The sequence below is a fragment of the Erythrolamprus reginae genome, unplaced genomic scaffold, assembly GCF_031021105.1.
Source record: "Erythrolamprus reginae isolate rEryReg1 unplaced genomic scaffold, rEryReg1.hap1 H_32, whole genome shotgun sequence".
In the NCBI taxonomy this organism is placed as follows: Eukaryota; Metazoa; Chordata; class Lepidosauria; order Squamata; family Dipsadidae; genus Erythrolamprus; species Erythrolamprus reginae.
The window spans coordinates 331,154-353,897 of NW_027248487.1; the positions used below are offsets into that span (position 1 = coordinate 331,154).

The window sequence follows — 22,744 nt, forward strand, 5'->3', positions numbered from 1 at the left end:
GAATCAGCGTGTGTGGCTCTTTATTCCTGATAATTGACATGGCGGGACCAAACAGTATCATGTGAGGGGAAATTCAGTTGCAAACACATAATCATATTTCCTTCAAATTCCTACAAAATTCCATGTTTGCTTTGAAAAACAATTTAAGTTTTTTGGTCTCTTCTCTGCAGGCTTGGTGGAGAGATCGACAATGAATCCACCATGAGACCTCTTACAGAGGTATTCAGGGAAAGCCAGAGATTGAGAAATTTATGCTTGTTCTTTAATAATCCAGAGGAGAGAGCAATGAAAGTTCTTTGTGAGAGCCTGAAACATCCACAATGTACAATAGAGATGCTAAAGTAAGTGATGCTTTTTCATTTTTGTTTTATTACCGCAACCAGTATTGGGTTCCTACCAGAACGTGGCAGTATGCTGTCCAACTCCAACTGACCAATGGGAGGATGCATTGGCACCAGATTCGGCTTCTGCGCATACTCTGGAAGTCAAATCTCCTGTGAGGATGTGTGTGCAAGTGAGATTTTGGTGATTTTCAATGATTTTTGCTTCTGCGCATGCACGGAAGCAAAAATATTGGTGAAAATGGCCGAAATCTCACTCACATGCACTACCTCACATGAGATTTGACTTCCGGAGCATGCTCAGAAACTGAATCTTATGCCATTGCCTGTGTGCACCTGCTGTTTGCACATGCGCGAACTGCGATCGCCGGGAGAGCAAACCCTTAACGACGAAAGGTAGGAACCTCTGCCTAGCCATAACAATCCTTTTTGACTGTTAAAGTATCATGGGATGGACAGTTCAGTTGCAAACAAATAATCACATTTCATTCAATTTCTATGAAATCCTTTCCATGTTTGCTTTGAAAAGCAATTTAGATTTTTTCAACTGTTCTCTGCAGGCTTAATGGAGAGATCACGTCATGGGTGGGTTCTAATCAACCTTATTGCTAGTTTGTTTCCTCGCATGCCATGTGCACATGCAAGTTCAGTGACAAAAATTCTTGGGGGAAAAGCCAAAAACAAGATGGTGACCACATGCACAGTGCTAGAAACCTGCCTTCCGCCCTTGCTCAGAAGAAAAAATAAATAAAATGAATTTTAAAAATCAATTAAAAAAAAAAAAAAGATGGCAGCGGCCACAGACTGGCACCGACCTAACCAGTTCCATGATGTCTTAGTGCCATCACCATCAGGTCACTCCTGGTTCCAAACGGGAGGAACACAGCTCTGATGGGAGAGAGAGAGAGTTCAATTGCAAACAAATAATAATATTTCTTCAATTCCTATGAAATGCCTTCCATGTTTCCTTTGAAAAGCTATTTAAAGATTTTCAACTGTTCTCTGCAGGCTTGATGGAGAGATCGCCAAGGAATCCACCATGAGGCCTCTTACAGAAGTACTCATGGAAAACCAGAAATTGAGAAAATTACACTTCTCCTTCTTTTACCCAGATGAGAGACCAATGGAAATTCTGTGTGAAGGCCTGAAACATCCACAATGTACGATAGAGACTCTAGAGTAAGTGATGCTTTTTCATTTTTGTCTCACTGCCATAATGGTCCTTTTTGACTGTTAAAGTATCATGGGAGGGAAAGTTCAGTTACAAACAAATAATCATATTTCCTTCAATTTCTATGAAATGCCTTACATATCTGCTTTGAAAAACAACTTACCTTGCTGCTGGTTCATTTCCTCTCGTGCCACATGGAAACGCAAGTTCAGTGACAAAAATTCCAGGGAAAAAATGCTGAAAACAAGATGGTGACCATATGCACAGTGCTAGAAACCCGGCTTCTGCACATGCTCAAAATGACAAAAAAGAAATAAATTTTAAAAATAAAAGATAAAAAAAGATGGCGGTGCCCATGGACTGGCATCAACCTAACTGATTCCATGATGTCATAGTGACATCACCAGCAAGTCACTACCAGTTCCAATGAATCAGTCCAAACAGGGGGAACCCACCACTGATGCAGGGCCACCATCAGGAATTTTGGGGCCTCATACAACCTAAGTGTCTCCCCCCCACGCCATTTTAAAACTACTGTCCCCCAAATCCCATGCCATGCCCACCATGGCCACACACCCTGGGCAAGCCCTCCCCCAGCCCTCTGAGGTCAAACACAGCCCTGATGTGGCCCTCAATGAAATTGAGTTTGACACCCCTGGCCTAGAGGCTAAATCCTATGACCAAGGGCTAAGAGAACGAGTATGTTTAGCTCAACAAATAGAAAACTGAGGGGGAATATAATAGTAGTTTCCCAATCCTTAAAGGGCTGCCATAGAGCAGATGGCATCTATTTATTCTCCATGCCACCTGAAGGTAGTACAAGAAGTAATGGGCGGAACCTTACCTAGAAGAAATGCAATCTGGAAATAAGGAAAAACTTGGGACTGGGCGGCAAACAAACAAACAAATAAACAAATGAATGAATGAATGAATGAATGAATGAATAAATAAATACTTTCTTTTTTATTAAAAGAAATTAATAATTTAAAAAAGCCAAAATCCATTACTATTAAAACTAAAACAACCAGCAAAACTATTAATAAAAACAGGTGAGGAGGGCTGGGGGTTTTTTTTGTTATTACTTAAGTGCTTTTACCATATGCTTTAAATTCTCTCTCTGTTTCTTTCTCTTTCCTGTCATTCTCTGCCTCAATCATTTTCTAATTTCTCTTTTTTTCTCCCCTTTTTTCTATCATTTCTCTCTCTTCCTTCCACTCTTCTCTCTCTTTCTTCCTCTCTCTCACTCTTGGCTTTCTCTCTCATCTCTCTTTCTTTCTTTCTTTCTTTCTTTCTTTCTTTTCTCTCTCTCTTTCTTTCTCTATCTTACTTCCTTCCTCTCTCATTTCTTTCTTTCTTTCTTTCTTTCTTTCTCTTTCTCTATCTTGCTTTATTCCTATCTCTCACTCTCTTCTTTCCTCTCTCATCTCTCTCTCTCTTTCTTTCTCTCTCTCTCTTTTTCTATCTCTTCCTCTCTTGCTCTCTCTCTTTTTCTCACTTTCCCTCTCTTGCTTTCTTTCTCTCTCTCTTGCTTTCTCTCTCACACTCTTTCTCTCTCTTGTTCTCTCTCTCTTGCTATCTCTTTCTCTCCCCCCCTCTTTCTTTCTCTCTTTCTCACTTTCTCTCTATCTTGCTCTGTTGCTCTCTCTCTCTCTCTCATTCTCCGGAGGCTGGCGAAAGTGATTTTCAATTTCGGGTGCGCGGGCTGGTGCGCGCTCTCCCCATCCCCTTGCCAGCCCGCCCAGAACATTCAAAGAAAAACCTTTGCTGCGCTCCAAGGTGGGAAGCGGAGGAGAAAGAGAGACGAATAGGGCGGTGGGCAGTGGCGAGTAGCCAGGGGTGCAAGGGGGCTAGAGGCGTGGGGGGCGGGGGCAGCCGCGGCTTCGTGTGCGCCCTTGGAAAAGAGTGCACGGGGGCGTTTTGGGATGCGCTTTCGCAGGCGTGCGCAGCCTACAGGGAACGGTGCTGGGCACAATGACTGATGCGGGCGCCAGGGGGCCGGCACACGGTGGCGGGCCAAAACTGGAGGCCCCCATTTTTCAATTTGGCCAGGCCCCTGATGCCAGTAGCAGTAATACTGGCCTATTGGTAAACCTGCACTGATGGGAAGGACATTTAAATTGCAAATAAATAATAATATTTCCTTCAGTTCCTATGAAATAACTTCTATGTTTGTTTTGAAAAACAATTTAAAGATTTTCAACTGTTCTCTGCAGGCTTGATGGAGAGATCGCCAAGGAATCCACCATGAGGCCTCTTATAGAGGTACTCAGGGAAAACCAGAGATTGAGAAACTTACACTTCTCCTTCTATTACCCAGATGAGAAAGCAATGGAAATTCTTTGTGAGGGCCTGAAAGATCCACAATGTACAATAGAGAAGCTACAGTAAGATGCTTTTTCATTTTTGTTTCATTGTCATAATGGTCCTTTTTGATTGTTCATGTATCATGGGAGGGACAGTTTGGTTGCAAACACATAATCATATTTCCTTCAGATTCCTATGAATGGGCTCAAACATCAACAATGTACAATAGAGATGCCTTTTTATTTTTGTTCCATTGCCATAACGGTCCTTTTTAACTGTTTAAATTTCAGAAAAGTATCATGTGAGGGAAAATTCAGTTGCAAACACATAATCATATTTCCTTCAAATTCCTACAAAATACCTTCCATGTTTGCTTTGAAAAACAATTTCAATATTTTGGACTCTTTTCTGCAGGTTTGGTGGAGAGATTGACAATGAATCCACCATGAGGCATCTAAAAGAGGTATTTAGAGAAAACCAGAGATTGAGAAATTTATGCTTGTCCTTCAATTACACAGATGAGGAAGCAATTGAAATTCTGTGCGAGGGCCTGAAACATCCACAATGTACAATAGAGATGCTAGAGTAAGTGATGCCTTTTCATTATTGTTTCATTGCCATAACCAGTATTGGATTCCTACTGGAATGGGGAAATACCCCACCCTGATAGGAAAAATGAAACTGCGTGCACAACTCAAGCCTACCAGTGGGTGGGCAGGCATATCGGCATACGATTTGGGTTCTGCACATGGTCTGGATGCTAAATCTCAGGCAAGGACATGTGCAAGAGTAAGAGTTCTGTGATTTTCAACAAATTTTCACTTTTGCGCATGCACTAAAGCAAAAATATCAGTGAGAATAGCTAAAATCTCACTTCCGGCATGCGTTCTCATGTGAGATTTGGCCTCCGGAGCATATAGAGAAGTTGAATTTCACACCGACACGTGTGTGCTCCCACCGGGCATGTGCCTGCCCATGACAGTCACCAGGAAAGTGCATCTATGGCAATGAAAGGAAGAACCCCCAACTGGTCATAACAGTCCTTTTTGGCTCATGGGAGGGACAGTTTAATTTCAAACATATAATCATATTTCCTTCAATTGCTATGAAATGTTTTCCATGTTTGCTTTGAAAAACAATTCAAATTTTTTGGACTCCTCTCTGCAGATTTAGCGGAGAGATCGACAATGGATCTACCATGAGGCCTCTTATAGAGGTATTGAAGGAAAACCAGAGATTGAGAAACTTATCTTTATCCTTCAAGAACCCAGATGAGAGAGCAATGGAAGTTCTGTGTGAGGGCCTGAAACATCCACATTGTACAGTAGAGATGCTAAAGTAAGTGATGCTTTTTCATTGTTTCATTGCTATAACGGTCCTTTTTTATTGTTAAATCATCATGGAAGAGACAGTTCAGTTGCAAACATATATTCATATTTCCTTCAATTGCTACGAAATGCCTTTCATGTTTGTTTTGAAAAACAATTTAAATTTTTTTTTACTGTCGTTTTCAGGCTTGATGGAGAGATCGCCAAGGAATCCACCATGAGACCTCTCAGAGAGGTATTCAGGGAAAACCAGAGATTGAGAAACTTATGCTTGTCCTTCAATTACCCAGATGAGAGAGCAATGAAAATTATGTGTGAGGGCCTGAAATATCCACAATGTACAATAGAGATGCTAAAGTAAGTGATGCTTTTTCATGTTTGTTTCACTGCCATAACGGTCCTTTTTGAATGTTAAAATTTCGGAAAAGTATCATGGGAGACAGGGCTGGGTTCTAAAATACCTTGCTGCCAATTTGCTTCATCCCAAGGCACATGGGTGCCCATTCCCAGTGTCAAAAAAATCAAAATGAAAAATGAAAAAAAGCCAAGAACAAATAGCAACCATGTGTACAGTGCCGGAAACTCAAATTTGGCACATCCTCAGAAGAAAAAATATTCCAAACAAAGAGAAGAAAACAAGATGGTAACAGCATACATATGCTGGAGACCCAGATTAAGCACACCCTCAGAAAATAAATAAATAAATAAATAAATAAATAAATAAATAAATAAATAAATAAATTCCAAAAAATGTGTTCTTGGTGTCCAAGGACGGGCACTGATGAAACTGCTTCATTAATGTCAGCATGAGGTCACCAATGGGTCAATACCGGTTCAGGCAAACCAGTCCAAACTGGGATGAGCCCACCTCTGATGGGAGTTACAAACATGTAATCATATTTTCTTCAAATTGCTATGAATTTCCTCACACATCCACAATTTACAATTGAGATGTTACAGTAAGTGATGCTTTTTCATTTCTCTTTCATTGCCATAATGGTACTTTTGAACTGTTTAATTTTCTGAAAAGTACCATGGGAAGGAAAATTCAGTTGCAAACACACAATAATATTTCCTTCAAATTCCTGCAAAATGCCTTCCATATTTGCTTTGAAAAAACAATTTAAATATTTTGGACTCTCCTCTGCAGACTTGGTGGAGAGATCGACAATGAATCAACCATGAGGCCTCTTACGGAGGTATTGAGGGAAAACCAGAGATTGAGAAACTTATGCTTGTCCTTCAAGAACACAGATGAGAGAGCAATGGAAGTTCTGTGTGAGGGCTTGAAACATCCACAATGTACAATAGAGATGCTACAGTAAGTAATGCTTTTTCATTTTTGTTTCATTGCCATAATGGTCCTTTTTGACTGTTAAATTATTATAGAAGGGACAGTTCAGTTGCAAACATAATCATATTTCATTCAATTGCTATGAAATGCCTTCCATGTTTACTTTGACTGTTCTCTGCAGGCTTGATGGAGTGATTGCATTGGGGTGGGTTCTAACTTACCTTGCTGCTGATTCATTTCCTCTCCTGCCACGTGGAAACGCAGGTTCAGTGACAAAAATTCCAGGGAAAAAGCTGAAAACAAGATGGTGACCATATGACCAGTGATAGAAAGCCAGCTTCTGTACTAGCTCAAAATGACAAATAAATAAAATTAATTAAAGAAAATTAAAAAATAAAAAAGATGGTGGTGTCCACGGACTGTCATCGACTTAACTGATTCCATGATGTCATAGTGACATCACCAGCAGGTCACTACCAGTTCCAATGAACCAGTCCAAACGGGTAATCCACCACTGATGTAAGGGACAGCTCATTTGCAAACAAATACTGTAATAATATTTCCTTCAATTCCTCCAATGTTTGCTTTGAAAGACAATTTAAATTTTTTCAACTGTTCTTCAGGCTTGATGGAGACATTGCCAAGGAATCCACCATGAGGCATCTAACAGAGGTATTCAGGGAAAATCAAACATTGAGAGAGTTATTCTTGTCCCTCAAGAACCCAGATGAGAGAGCAATGAAAGTGCTGTGTGAGGGACTGAAACATCCCCAATGTCCAATAGAAAGGCTAATGTAAGTTATGCCTTTTCATTACAATTTGACCAGGTTTATTTATTTATTTATTTATTTGCTTGTTTGTTTATTTTTTGATTTATATGCTGCCCCTCTCCGAGGACTTGGGGCGGTTTATAACATATAATAAAAAACAATAAAATTCAATGGCTAAATCCAATTAATTAAACTAAATAACTAACCTAAAATCCCCAATATATTAAAAATCAATCGTAAACATTCAGACCTCAGTGATGTATAACATTCATCACTTAGGGGGCCAAGATCTAATTGCTCCAAACCTGGACACATAAGTGAGTCTTAAGACTCTTACAGAAGGTGAGGAGGGTGGCGGCATTGTGAATCTCTGGAGGAAGCTGATTCCTGAGGGCCGGGGCCCCACAGAAAAGGCTCTTCCCCTTGGCGTTGCCAAGCAACATTGTGTGGTTCACAAGACCTGGAGAAGGTCAACTCTGTAGGACCTAACCAGTCACTGGGATTCATATGGCAGAAGGCGGTCCCGCAAGTAATCTGGCCCAATACCATGTAGTCTTTATAGGTCATTACCAACACTTTTTGTTTTGTTTTGTTTTTTTTATTATATATTTTTTTATTTAAAACAAAACAGACATATTAAAACACACAAATATAAAAAAATACACATATCCGGGATGATTTACATCCCGATTTTCATCAGAAACACATACTGAGTTGTACATATTTTTACATCAAATTGAAAACATTTCAGTTTATGTTCACTGTAAATTCTGTACATTTTTATGTAAGAGAAAATAAAGAAGAAAAGAAACATTTTAGAGAAGAACTTGAAAGAGAATAGAAAAAAACTTCAAAAAAGGGAGAAAATCTGGTGTCCAATTTTGAAAAAAGAGATGAACATATTAATTATTAATCTTTTAAACCTTGCTTTCTATTTCACTTATTTGACTGTTTCTTTGTTTAAACCAATTGTAAAATTTATCCCAAATTAGGGATCAAAGTTATTAGAGCCTCAGACCATGACAGTGGCAATTTCACTTGATTAACTATTTCATTAAATATTTCTAACATATTTATTTCCATTATACTTATTTCTTGCTTATAGAATTCAACTGGTATACTGTCCGGACCTGGTGCTTATTGTTTTTCTGTTCTTTTATTGTTGCTTGTAATTCAGTGATTGTTATTGGTCTATTTAAGGTTTAACCTTCTTCAGATATATTAGTGATAGGAAGAAGAAAAACTGCAGCATCACAAAGCTTAGTACCAGGAATAATACATACATTGATGGGAATAAGGAGATCGCTGACCATTTCAATAGCTACTTCTGTTCAGTTTTCTCAAAAGACACCTTACAAAATAATAATAATACTATAGAGGGATATAGCATTGCTTCCAGCTGTACGGATTCAGCTCCAGTGATCTTAGAAGCCGATGTCTTAGAAGAACTTGAAAGATTAAAGATAAATAAGGCAATGGGTCCAGATGGCATCCACCCCAGAGTTCTTAAAGAACTCAGATCTGTCATTGCTACCCCCCTGACTGATTTGTTTAACAAATCCCTGTTAACAGGAGATGTTCCTGAGGATTGGAGAATGGCCAGTGTTGTGCCTATCCACAAGAAGGGCAGTAGAGAAGAAGCTGGTAACTACAGGCCAGTTAGCTTGACATCAGTTGTAGTTAAAATGATGGAGACTCTACTCAAAAAGAGGATAAATCAGCATCTAAAAAACAATAACTTATTGGACCCAAATCAGCATGGCTTTACTGAAGGCAAATCGTGTCAGACTAATCTCATTGAGTTCTTTGACTATGTCACAAAGGTGTTGGATCAAGGTGGTGCCGTGGATATTGCCTATCTGGACTTCAGCAAAGCCTTTGATACGGTTCCACATAAAGAGCTGATAGATAAATTAGTGAAGATTGGACTTAATCCCTGGATAGTTCAGTGGATTTCAAGCTGGCTGAAGCATAGACATCAGAGAGTTATTGTTAATGGCGAGTATTCTGAGCAGAGTCAGGTTACAAGCGGTGTGCCACAAGGGTCTGTTCTGGGTCCTATTCTTTTTAATATGTTTGTGAGTGACATAGGGGAAGGTTTGGTAGGAAAGGTTTGCCTATTTGCCGATGACTCTAAAGTGTGCAATAGGGTTGATATTCCTGGAGGGGTCTGTAATATGGTAAATGATTTAGCGTTACTAGATAAATGGTCAAAGCAATGGAAACTGCAGTTTAATGTTTCCAAATGTAAAATAATGCACTTGGGGAAAAGGAATCCTAAATCTGAGTATTGCATTGGCAGTTCTGTGTTAGCAAAAACTTCAGAAGAGAAGGATTTAGGGGTAGTGATTTCTGACAGTCTCAAAATGGGTGAACAGTGTGGTCGGGCGGTAGGAAAGGCAAGTAGGATGCTTGGCTGCATAGCTAGGGGTATAACAAGCAGGAAGAGGGAGATTGTGATCCCCTTATATAGAGCGCTGGTGAGACCACATTTGGAGTACTGTGTTCAGTTCTGGAGACCTCACCTACAAAAAGATATTGACAAAATTGAACGGGTCCAAAGACGGGCTACAAGAATGGTGGAAGGTCTTAAGTATAAAACGTATCAGGAAAGACTGAATGAACTCAATCTGTATAGTCTGGAAGACAGAAGGAAAAGGGGGGACATGATCGAAACATTTAAATATGTTAAAGGGTTAAATAGGGTTCAGGAGGGAAGTGTTTTTAACAGGAAAGTGAACACAAGAACAAGGGGACACAATCTGAAGTTAGTTGGGGGAAAGATCAAAAGCAACATGAGAAAATATTATTTTACTGAAAGAGTAGTAGATCCTTGGAACAAACTTCCAGCAGACGTGGTTGGGAAATCCACAGTAACTGAATTTAAACATGCCTGGGATAAACATATATCCATCCTAAGATAAAATACAGGAAATAGTAAAAGGGCAGACTAGATGGACCAAGAGGTCTTTTTCTGCCGTCAGTCTTCTATGTTTCTATGTTTCTATGTTTGTTGTTATTCTTCTGTAAGTGGTTTCATATTTATTGATTGTATAAAGTCTCTTATTTTATCCTCCTCCACCTCTTCATGTGCATATAATTTTTTAAAGAATTCCCATGCTATTTTTTTCTGCTCTTTACCGTGTTGTATGATACCTTCTTTATCTTCTAGTTATCTATAATTTTCCTTTCTCGTTGTTTCATCAACTTGTGTGCCAACCAGTGACCGGGTTTATTTGCTTGCTCAAAATTTTTTGCTAATTTTATTTGTTCTGAAATTTCTTCTTGCTCAATTAAAGTAATTTTATGATTAATATATTCTTTCTTTCTTTAAGATATTTGCTTTCTGGGTCTATTTGAAGATTTGTTTCTATTTGATTTAATTCTTACCAATACTTTGAATTGTGTCTGAAAACCAACAGGCAACCAATGCAGTCCGCAGAGTGTTGGGGAAACATGGCCATGTGTAGGAAGGCCCATGACCACTTGCGCGGCTGCATTTGGTAATGGTCCTTTAATGGGCAATATTCTGGAAAATTATCATGGCAGGGGCAGTTCAGTTGCAAACACAGTCATATTTCCTTGAGTTGCAGTAATATGCTCTCCATTTTGTTTTTCAAGAAAGAATAAGATAGCAATCACATGCACAGTACCGGGCACCGTTCCCCGTAAGCTGCACCCGTGAGCAGTCGCGCACCCCCAAATACCTCCGCACACGCCCTTTTCCACAGGTGTGCACTCCCCATCCCCCTGCCAGGTTGCGGAGGGGCGGGGAGGCACCGGCAGTAAAAGGAAAGGGAGCCGTGGCCGCCCCTGCCTCCCCACTGTGCCTCCGGCCCCCTCGTGCCCCTGGCTTCTCAGCCCTGCACCCCGCTCACCCGATCCGCCCCCTCTCCTCCTCCACTGCTTCCTGCCTTGGCGCGCGACTTCTCCCACGGTGGCGGCTGCGAGACAAAAGCGCTGCCAGCCAGGGGGCTGCGAGAGAGTGCTTTCTCCATGGGCTTCGGGAATGCCCACCCCGCCCCTCTCGCAGCCCCTTCAGTGGGAGCGCTTTCCTCCCAGACTTCCAGCAAGGGGGCTGCAGTAGAGGCAGGGCAGGCATTCCCGAAGGGCAGGGTGATCAGCTGTGAGGTGGAGCTCTGGAACTGAGGCACCAATGGCGAGGAGGCTGGGAGAAAGCACTCTCCCAGCCCCCTCGCTGTCAGTGCCTCAGTTCCGGAGCTCCGCCTCACAGCTGATCACCCTGCCGCCGCCCCACGGCTACTGTCCAATGCCACTGCTAAGAGAGAGAGAGAAATGGGGGAGAGAGAGAGATAGCAAGAGTGTGAGAGAAAGAAAGCAATAGAGAGAGAGAAAGAGAGAGAGAGAGACAAAGAGAGAGAGAGAAAGCAAGAGGGGGAAAGAGAAAGAGAGAGAAATGACTCTTGATTTAAAGCATATGGTAAAAAGCACCCAAAAAATAACAGAGAAAAAAAAACCAGCCGTGTGTGTGTGTGTGTGTGTGTGTATGTGAACTCTTGAACCATTTCCAATAGCTCACCTCTAATTGGAAATGGTTCAAGAGTTCACACACACACACACACACACACACACACACACACAAGGGGGGAGGAGACAGGGATGGAAAAAGAGAAGATAATAATAGTAATAGATTTTGGTTTTGTTTTATTATTAATTTCTTTTAATTAAAAAAGGGATTTTTTTTCTTATTTATTTATTTATTTTTCTATGCCACCCAGTCCCAAAGGGACTGTCGCTAAAACACTATACTTTTCCGCCCACACTGAAAAAAAATTAGAAGGAACATTGGTACCAGGAACCTGAATTTGGCACATCCTCGGAAGAAAAAAAATTAAGAAGAAAAAAAATCTTTAAAAAATTTCAAAGAAAGAGAAGAAAACAAGATGTTGACAGCATGCACAGTACTGCAGACTCAGATTCTGCACACCCTCAGAAAAATAAATAAATAAATAAATAAATAAATTCCAAAAAAAATGTTTAAAAAAGATATAGGTGCCCGAGGATGGGCACCGACGAAACTGGTTCATTGATGTCAGCATGAGGTCACCAGCTGTTCACTACCAGGTCAGGTGAACTGGTCCAAACCAGGATAAACCCACCTCTGATGGGAAGGACAGTTAAATTGCAAACACATAATCATATTTTCTTCAAATTCCTATGAATGGCCTCACACGTTCACAATGTACAGTAAGTGATACTTTTTCAGTTCTGTTTATTGCCATAATGGTCCTTTTTAAGTGTTTAAATTTCAGAAAAGTATCATGTGAAGGAAAGTTCCATTACAAGCACACAATCATATTTCCTTCAAATCCTACAAAATGCTCTTCATGTTTGCTTTAAAAAACAATTTAAAGTTTTTGGGCTGTTTTCTGCAGGCTTGGTGGAGAGATCGACAATGAATCTACGATGAGGCCTCTTACAGAGGCATTGAGGGAAAACCAGAGATTGAGAAACTTATCTTTGTCCTTCAAGAACCCAGACGAGAGAGCAATGGAAGTTTTTTGTGAGGGCCTGAAACATCCACAATGTACAATAGAGACTCTAGAGTAAGTGATGCATTTTCATTTTTGTTTCATTGCCATAACGGTCCTTTTTGACTGTTGAATTATCATGGAAGGGACAGTTCAGTTGCAAACATATAATCATATTTCGTTCAATTCAATACCTTCCATATTTGCTTTGAAAAATAATTTAACTTGCTGCTGGTTCATTTCCTCTCCTGCCACGTGGAAACGAAGGTTCAGTGACAAAAATTCCAGGGAAAAAATGCTGAAAACAAGATGGTGACCATATGCACAGTGCTAGAAACCCGGCTTCTGCACATGCTCAAAATGACAAATAAATAAAATGTTTTCTTTCTTTTTTTTCAACTGTTCTCTGCAGGCTTGAAGGAGAGATCGCATCAAGGTTGGGTTTTAACTTATCTTACTGCTGGTTCATTTCCTCTCCTGCCACGTGGAAACGCAGGTTCAGTGACAAAAAATCCAGGGGAAAAAAGCTGAAAACAAAATGGTGACCATATGTACAGTACTAGAAACCCGGCTTCTGCACATGCTCAAAATGACAAATAAATAAAATAAAATTTAAAAATAAAAAATAGAAAAAGATGGCGGTGCCCACAGACTGGCATCAACCTAACTGATTCTATGATGTCATAGTGACATCACCAGCAGGTCACTACCGGTTGAAATGAACCAGTCCAAACAGGGAGAATACACCACTGATGGGAGGGACAGTTCAATTGCAAACAAATACTGTAATAATATTTCCTTCAATTCCTCCCATGTTTGCTTTGAAAAGCAATTTAATTTTTCTCAATTGTTCTGCAGGCTTGATGGACAGATTGCCAAGGAATCTACCATGAGGCATCTAACAGAAGTATTCAGGGAAAATCAAACATTGAGAGAGTTATTTTTGTCCCTCAAGAACCCAGATGAGAGGGCAATAAAAGTGCTGTGTGAGGGACTGAAACATCCCCAATGTCCAATAGAAATGCTAGTGTAAGTGACGCTTTGTCATTACAGTTTGACCAGGTCTATCTATCTATCTATCTATCTATCTATCTATCTATCTATCTATCTATCTATCTATCATCTATCTATCTATTCAATTGCAAACAAATAATAATATTTCCTTCAATTCTTATGAAATGCCTTCCATGTTTGCTTTGAAACACAATTTAAAAATTTCCAACTGTTCTCTGCAGGCTTGATGGAGAGATTGCTAAGGAATCCACCATGAGGCCTCTTACAGAGGTACTAAGGGTTAACCAGAGATTGAGAAGCTTATCTTTGTCCTTCAAGAACCCAGATGAGAGAGCAATGGAAGTTCTGTGTGAGGGGCTGAAACATCCACAATGTACAATAGAGCTGCTAGAGTAAGTAATGCTTTTTCATTTTTGTTTCATTGCCACAATGATCCTTTTTCACTGTTAAAGTATCATGGGAGGGACAATTCAGTTGCAAAATTATAACCATATTTCCTTCAATTTAATTTTTTTGGTCTGTTTTCTCCAGTCTTGATGGAGAGATTGCCAAGGAATCCACCTTGAAGCATCTAACAGAAGTATTCAGAAAAAATAAAACATTGAGAGAGGTTTTGTTGTCCCTCAAGAACCCAGATGAGAGAGCAATGAAAGTTTTGTGTGAGGGGCTGAAACATCCACAATGTTCAATAGAGATGCTACAGTAAGTGAATATTTTTCATTTCAGTTTGACTGTTGTAATGGTCCTTTGATGGGCAATATTCTGGAAAAGTATCCTGGCAGAGACAGTTCAGTTGGAAACACATAATCATATTTCCTTCAGTTGCTGTAAAATGCTCTCCATGTTTGTTTTTCAAGAAAATTCTACTTTGTTGGACTTTTCTCTACAGGCTTGGTGGAGAGATCGCAAAGGAATCCATCATGAGACCTCTTACAGAGGTATTCAGGGAAAACCAGAGATTGAGAAAGTTATGTTTGTCCTTCAAGAACCCAGATACCAGAATAATGGAAGTTCTCAGTGATGGCCTCAAACATCCACAATGTTCAATAGAGATGCTACAGTAAGTGATGCTTTTTCACTTTTTTCATTGCCATAATGGAGAACGTGAAGCAACAATGAAGCAAGTTAGAACTCAGTCCTGCATTTATTGCCATCCTGCATGACCCACACAATGAGGGAGGAAACAGGCGAGTGGCTGCCACCCCTCTTCATTGACTCGTTAGAAGTATCAGACCTAAATTGACCCTCCCAGATAAAATATCCTGCAGTCTCATCTACATGACAGAATAGAAAGAGAAAGAAAGAGAATGAAAGAGGGAGAAAGAGAGAGAGAAAGAAACTGGATCAGTGGATCAGCTCACTGGATCAGTTCATCTTAGATCAGGGATGCGTGTGTGTGTGTGTTTGAGAGAGAGAGAGAGAGAGAATGCAGATGCTTCACTGGGACTGATAGCGGTAGCAACAGTCATCTCCTGTCTTTCTTCAGTTTGGTGGGGGGGAAAGGAGGGGGATTTCACTGGGAGAAGGAAGTATGTGGGCAGGGAGAGAAAAAGAAGGTGGCATGGGATGGTGGAGGGAGTGGGAGCAGGGATCATCTTAGTCTCAGCCGGTTGCTGCTTTCTTGGGTCCCCTCAACTTTTTAATCCTAGAAAGCGGCTGAAAAATGCTCTCCTGTTTTGCAGCCATGCACCATTTTTTTGTCCTTGCCTTCTTCCCATTTTTATTTGGTTTTTTTTCCCCTCCCACCTTGAAACAAGCTTCAAGAAAAAGCAAGCGAGGGGGTGGAACGGCGTAAGAAGGATCCAGGAGTGGGAAGGGATTGGATTGGGAAGAATGAGAATGAGCAGGGCTTCCTGGGTCAAGGAAGATTTGGGGGATTCAGAACGTGCCTTTTCCTTTCTCTCTTGTGGTGCTTTTATTTCCAAAGTCTCCTCCCCCCCCCCATTATCTTTCCCTAAAAATGAAACTCTTGGTCCAAAGCAAGTGGTGTGAAATGAAATTAAGATTTAAAGAAAACAAAGTTGAGCTTGTTTGTAAGGAAAACAATTTATCCCAGATTGTTAACATGACACTCCTCACTTAAGTGATAGTTTTATTAAGGTTTATTGTAGCATAAAATATAATTTTAAAAAGATTTTTTGAAGGGAAGGGAGAAATACAAGATGAAGAAAACAGAGAGAAAGAAAGAGAGAAAAGGAGTTGACTTCTGACTTTTTCCAACATAGCAGAATAGTACTAATGCATTTACAGTCTCAACTTTTTATATTACTTATAATTATTACAAGCCAATTCTATAACTACACAATTATTAAATCTTCAAACTAATTTCAGTTTTGATTTTTCTGTTTCAAGCATAAAAACTCGAAGCTATAGGCCAATGAAAACAATACCTTTTTTTTGTTTAAAACAGTTTATATTGCCATCTTTAACCAAATCCCTTTTCCCCTGGATGTGGGAAATGATACATATTTCTATTTATACTTATTAATCTTCCTAAGTTAACATCATCTACATTAACAAAAGCCATTGTATTATTTCAATTTTTTTATCTTTAAAGGGAAAACTTATATTCATTTTAACGTTCTAAATATTTATTTACAAATTTAATTTTTATAACTAAAATTAATTAATTAATTAATTATAATCAGAATAGAGCTAGAAGTAATGCATCTTTTAAAAAGTTATTTTTAATATATATATATATATCTACAAATTCACTTTCAATAATATTTTCCAAACTTTAGAAATTACTTGAGCTACAGTATATATAAAAAAGAAAAGAAGAAAGATCAATTTCATTTTCTTTCTCTCTTTCTATTCAACATACTTTTCAGTTTAAATGTCAATAATCATTTTCTAACCCTTTTAATAATCGCAAGCAATGCATTGAAACTTTCTTTTAATTATGTATATCAAACCAATAGATAGTCCAAACTCTTTCAACATCCAGTGAATATGACTGAATGACCAGTTCAGAAAATTCCTAGTTTGAACATTTCTGAACATAATGATATGAAAATTGAACTGAAAAAATTGATGTTTATCCTTTTATTTTGCTCATAAATCTCCCCCCCCGACTATGTGCATTTTTTCAATTTATATGTATTTCAGGTTCCAAATTCAAAATATTATTAAAACTTTTGGCATTGGATTACTAGTTTGAACATTTCTGAACATAATGATATGAAAATTGAACTGAAAAAAATGATGTTTATTGGTTTATTTGGCTCAGAAATAGGGCCTCCCCCCACGGCTGTGTGAAATCAGTTTCACTTGACATTTTTTTTAGGTTCCAAATCTGAAATATTTTTAATACCCTAGGCATTGATCTTGACCTACTAAACTGAACATTCCTGATCATCAGAAAAATATTCCCTAAGGTGAAAAATTGGTGCTTATATTTTTATTTTGCTCAAAAAAGCCCCAACCACACCCCGGCTATGTGCAATCATTGCCACTTTATAATTTTTTTAGCCTGCCAGTTCCACCCTATTTGAAAACATTTTGCATTGGATTACTAGTTTGAACCTTTCTGAACATAATGATATGAAAATTGAACTGAAAAAATTGATGCTTATCTTTTTATTTTGCTCATAAAAGCCCCCCCCCCCATTATTTTGAGCACTTTCTTCAGTTTGTTTATTTTTTAAGGCACCAAATCCCAAATATTTTCCCCTTTGGTGTTGATATACTAAATCGGACATTCTTGATCATAAGAAAAATAGAAATGAACTGAAAAAAATGATGCTTATTTGTTTATTTTGCTGAGAAAAGGGCCACCACCTACCGGCCTGGATTTGTGCAATTATTTTCATTTTTACATAGATTTGGCTGAAAATATTTGGAATATCCTTTTGCAAAGTAAGTACATGATACACAGACAACTAATTTTATGGGAGAAATCCATTTTACTAAAAACAAGTATGTAATTTTAAATTTACAGCATAATTTATATATAAAGTGAAAAAAATGTGCACAGGCTGGTGGGGGGCTTTTCAGAGCAAAATAAGCAAATAAGCACCCATTTTTTTCAGTTCAATTTTCATTTGGTTGTGATCAGGAATGTTCATTTTAGTATATCAATTTCAAAGTTATTGAAAATGTTTGGAATTAGGAGCCTAAAAAAATATAAAGTGAAGTACTTGAAAAAAATGGGGGGTGCCTTTTTATGAGCAAAATAAAAGGGTGAACATCATTTTTTTCAGCTCAATTTTCATTTCATTATGTTCAGAAATGTTCAAATGAGTATCACAATGCACAGAGGTTTAACCAAGGTGGAGGAGAGGATTTTTTAAAAATATGCACATAGTCCATCTGGTCCAATAGATAAAGATGGTTTTAGGTTTTGTAATGCCTTTCTAACGTTATCTTCTGTAAAATCAATTTGTGTAAGATCATTGAGGTTATTTGTGGTGCGATTAGGAAATGTTGGGCATGAGCCATTGTTGTTAACAAAGACTGAGTTGAAGAAGGTGTTAAAAAAGTTGGCTTTGACTGATTCATCATTATGGTCTATGTTGTTTGGTCCTTTAAGGCAGTGTTTTTCAACCTGTGTGCCGTGGCACACTAGTGTGCCGTGAGACATGGTCAGGTGTGCCGTGAAACTCAGAGAGAGAAAGAAAGAAAGAATGAGAGAAAGAAAACAGGAGAGAGAAAGAAAGCAAGAGAGAGAGAGAAAGAGAACAAGAGAGAGAGCAAGAGAGAGAAAGAAAGAGAAAGAAAGAAAGAGAGAGAGAGAAAGAGAGGGAGGGAAGGTGGGAGAGAGAAAGACATAGAGGGAGGGAGGGAGAAAGAGAGCAAAAAAGAGAGGAAGGAAGAGAGAAAGAGTGATGGAGAGAGAGAGAAAAAAGAAGGGAGAGAAAGAGGGAGGGAGAGAGAAATAGAGCGAAAGGGAGGAAGAGAGAGAGAAAAGTTTTGTCCAAACTTTTTTTAGCCGCTCCCCCCACCCCAACTCAATGTGCCCCAGGGTTTTGTAAATGTAAAAAATGTGCCATGGCTCAAAAAAGGTTGAAAATCACTGCTTTAAGGGATGGGATGGGTCTAGAGTTTTTGAGTTTATTGTTAACAAAGTTGTAGAAGGCATGAGTAGACTTTGTCTGTTGAAGGTTTTTTTCTTGGATGATGTGATAATTGGTACATTCAGTCTTTATTTGGTGACACAAATTTTTATACTGGCTTTTGAAGTTTGAAACATGGCCTGCTTTATTATTGCGCCAAAGAGTTCTTTTTTTGGTTTGGAGCTTTCTTATTTGTTTTTCTTAGTTTTGGTGAATATTAGTGGTACGTATAATTTGATGACTCTTTGGATTTCAAGTAAAAACATATTGTAGTGGTCTTCAGTAGTGATGCAATCAGAGAACATTGTGTGCCAGTCGAGAGGTGAGAGGTAGGCTTCGATGAGGTTGTAATTGGCCTTTTTGAAGTTATTGTTGGTTGTCCTTTCGTTAAGATGGTTTTTGTGAGGGCGTATGTTTAGGTAAAAGTCAATCATGCTATGGTCACTGTTAGAAAAGGGTTCTTTTATTTGTAGTCCATAAATTGTTGCAGAAGATGAGGTCAAGACAATTGTTAAGTCTAGTGTTGTTAGTAAATAGTTGATCTAGTCCTAGGCTAGTAATGGCATTGTAAACGGTTGAATGTGGAACATTCATTTAGGATCTAGTTTATATGTGGAAGGTTTAAGTCTCTGAGAAATATAAGAGGATGAGGGTGGGAGCTTGCCCACGTTAGTAGTGAGGTTAGTTTATTCGCGTGTGTGATATCATAATCTGGAGCTCTATAACATAGAAAGAAGTGAAGTGTGGTATCTAAAGTCAGTTCACAGATGATGGTTTCAGGAAGATAAAGTTCTTGTTTAACTTGCACTTTTTAAAGATTGAGTGATTTCGTGTAGAAGATTGCAACACCATCTCCTCTGTGGGATTCACGGTCAGAACGGTAAACTTGATAGTCACTTACTGTGATAACGGAGTTGGGGAGGGATTCATTTAACCATGTTTCACAGATAAATATGACGTTGAATTTAGCAGTTTGTAGTAAGAGAAGGAGTTCAGGTATTTTATTAACGATGCTTCTTGAGTTCATCAGTTTACATTTGAAATTAGCAGTGGATGTTGTTAAGGAAGTAAGGGGCGTGCATACCTAGTCTTGGTTTATTGAGAGTTGGTTTTGAGTAGTGATGGATTGGGAGTTAGGATGATTGTAGGCAATGGTGGTTTGAAGGTAGTGGTTAATGAGGGGTTGATCTTGGTTGAGGGTAGATTGGAGGTTGTGGTGGTCAGTTTGACCTTGTTCTTGACGGTTTTTTAGATCTGTTTGTAATTCACGGGATTGGATATTTATTTATTTATTTATTTATTTATTTGTTTGTTTGTTTGTTTATCTGTCTATCTGTTTGTTTGTTTATTGGTTTATTTATTTATTTATTGAATTTGTATGCCGCCCCTCTCCGCAAACTCGGGGCGGCTCACAACAGCAATAAAAACAGCATGTAAATCCAATACTAAAACAGCTAAAAAACCCTTATTTATAAAACCAAACATACATACACACACGCATACCATGCATAAATTGTAAAGGCCTAGGGGGAAAGAATATCTCAGTTCCTCCATGCCTGACGGCAGAGGTGGGTTTTAAGGAGCTTACAAAAGGTGAGGAGGGTGGGGGCAATTCTAATTTCCGGGGGGAGTTGGTTCCAGAGGGCCGGGGCCACCACAGAGTTGTAAAATTGATAAGTCCAGTCTAGAGCAAAGTTTTTTAGGGTTTGAGTAATCTCTGGTTAATTAGTTTATGGTCTTAATGAATTTGCGTTTGCTGAGTTCATTTGTGAGAACTACTCTGCAGAATTTGGGGGCTACTGAACCATCTCTATATTTGTATCTTGGGCCATCTCTGGTCACTTCAATGATTTCATCAGCTGGAAAATTGGATGTGATGATTTTTCAAATTTGGTCTATATCAGATTCGTTAGTGACTTCAACCCCAAATACAATGGCATTATTCCATTTTTGTTCATGTTCCAGGGTGTCTCTGATGAGTAGGGAAATGTCATTAGGATGGTTTGAGGATAGTTGAGGTAGTGGATGTTGCGACTGAACATATGTTGGAGGTGGCAGTTGATGGGCATATGGTTGAGGTGATGATTGTTGTTGCTCAGTTGGAGTATGGTTTAGATGAACTAGATTTCCTTTTGATTGTGCTGAGACTTTGTTATCCAAAGATGTGAAGCATGCTTGCAAGCATTCTTCAATGTGGGCTTGCAAGTGTTCTTCAATGCGTGATTCAATGGAATCTATGAGGACTTTTTGTGAAGCTATGGTTGTTTCGAGGTTTTGAAATTTTATTGACATGGTGATTAGGTCATTCATTTTAGGTAAACATGAATGGCAGAAATGTAGAAATGAGGAAGTTTTTTGTAGGAAGTTGGTGACATTTTTGCTAATTTCCAGGCAGGTATTGTAGATGTAATTATGGCACATTTGGCATTTAGTGCATTCTTCTTTATGTATGGTGGATTTGATGCATTTGTAGCATAAATCATCAGTGTTGGTGCAATCACCATCCATTTGGGAGGGGGTTGTGGCGTTTTTTGATCTTTTGGTTGGCATTCTTGTTAATAAAATAATGTTTGTCAGTAGGTAGGGTTGAAGTAGAATGCTGTTAGACAGTAAATAGTAAACGTTGTTTCTTTGTTAAGGTCAGTGAGGTTAAGTATCTTGGAGCTTGCTGATGGGTCTATTGTGTTTCTGAAGCTAGGAGCAATCAGGGATGATTAGGCTGGGCTATTGGAGTTTATGGTAGTCTCTGGAAACTGAGATGATTCTGCTAAACTCCAGTGCCCCTCGCAGCCAATTGATTGATTTATTTAAATTATTTGGTCCCTTTCACCTATGGGATCACGTCGTCTCTTTGTTAGAAGAGTGGCTTTGTTTGAAGCCACCAGGTTAAAGTTTCTTTAATGGTGGATACAACTTTCAAAAGAAGCTAGATTTGCAGGATGGGTCTTCAGGAGTCAGAGCTTTGAGGAGAGATCTCTGGGCTTCTGGAATTTAGAGGTGGAATCCTCCTGAAGATTAACTGATGGCTCTGTAAAGGTGAGGGGGGAGGAAACAGCTGGGCGGCAGAGGCTTGGGCAGGCAGCTTAAGGAGAGGGGGGGAAATCTCAAGCTAACGGAGGCTTAGGGGGAGGAAATCAGCTGGGCATCTGTCACACGAAGGTTGTATATTTTTTTTGAAGGCTCTGTGAAGGGGGGGAATCAGATGGGAGAAAGGGGCTCAGGCTAGTAGCATTGGCTTTGGGGAGTACGGGGGGGGGGGGGGAATCCCAGGTTGGTGGAGGCTATTTCACGGTTGTCAGTGGCTGCTGGGAGGCATCAGCTGGGCATCGGGGAGGAGATCAAAGCGAGTGACTCCTTGCTTCCTTTCCCAGGCAGTGTATGGTATGTTTGTGTGTATGTCTTGTTTTTAAATAAGGGATTTTTAGATTTTTTTAAATATTAGATTTGTACATTGTTTTTATTATTGCTGTGAGCCGTCTCGAGTCTACAGAGAGGGGCAGCATACAAATCTAATAAATAATAATAATAATAATAATAATAATAATAATAATAAAAAATAAGGTTCAGGAGGGAAGTGTTTTTAATAGGAAAGTGAACACAAGAACAAGGGGGCAAAATCTGAAGTTAGTTGGGAGAAAGATCAGAAGCAACATGAGAAAATATTATTTTACCCAAAGAGTAGTATATGCTTGGATCAAATTTCCAGAAGACGTGGTTGGTAAATCCACAGTAACTGAATTTAAACATGCCTGGGATAAACATATATCCATCCTAAAACAAAATAGAGGAAATAGTATAAGGGCAGACTAGATGGACCATGAGGTCTTTTTCTGCTGTCAGTCTTCTATGTTTCTATCAGGGTAATCAAGAAAACTGAACTCCAGGACTTTTTAGGACTCCTCAATTTCTATTGTATTTTCCTGAAAGATAAAGCTACAACTACTGAGCTGTTGCAAAAATTGCTGAGTAAAAA

The 22,744-nt window shown here is 39.1% G+C and overlaps 1 protein-coding gene across 1 annotated transcript in view; it reads left to right on the top strand.

Annotated features, from left to right (window-relative positions):
- The first annotated feature begins 240 nt into the window (after positions 1-240).
- The window catches only part of LOC139155605 (ribonuclease inhibitor-like), a 30,884-nt gene continuing 8,380 nt past the window's right edge, over positions 241-22,744 (top strand). Inside the window, exons 1-13 of the mRNA XM_070730805.1 lie at positions 241-341; positions 1,350-1,520; positions 3,726-3,896; positions 4,231-4,401; positions 4,984-5,154; positions 5,331-5,501; positions 6,295-6,465; positions 7,062-7,232; positions 12,605-12,775; positions 13,559-13,729; positions 13,936-14,106; positions 14,246-14,416; positions 14,604-14,774. Coding sequence (XP_070586906.1) covers positions 286-341; positions 1,350-1,520; positions 3,726-3,896; positions 4,231-4,401; positions 4,984-5,154; positions 5,331-5,501; positions 6,295-6,465; positions 7,062-7,232; positions 12,605-12,775; positions 13,559-13,729; positions 13,936-14,106; positions 14,246-14,416; positions 14,604-14,774 — 2,108 coding nt within the window. The 5' untranslated portion in view covers positions 241-285. The remainder of the gene's footprint in view (positions 342-1,349; positions 1,521-3,725; positions 3,897-4,230; positions 4,402-4,983; positions 5,155-5,330; positions 5,502-6,294; positions 6,466-7,061; positions 7,233-12,604; positions 12,776-13,558; positions 13,730-13,935; positions 14,107-14,245; positions 14,417-14,603; positions 14,775-22,744) is intronic.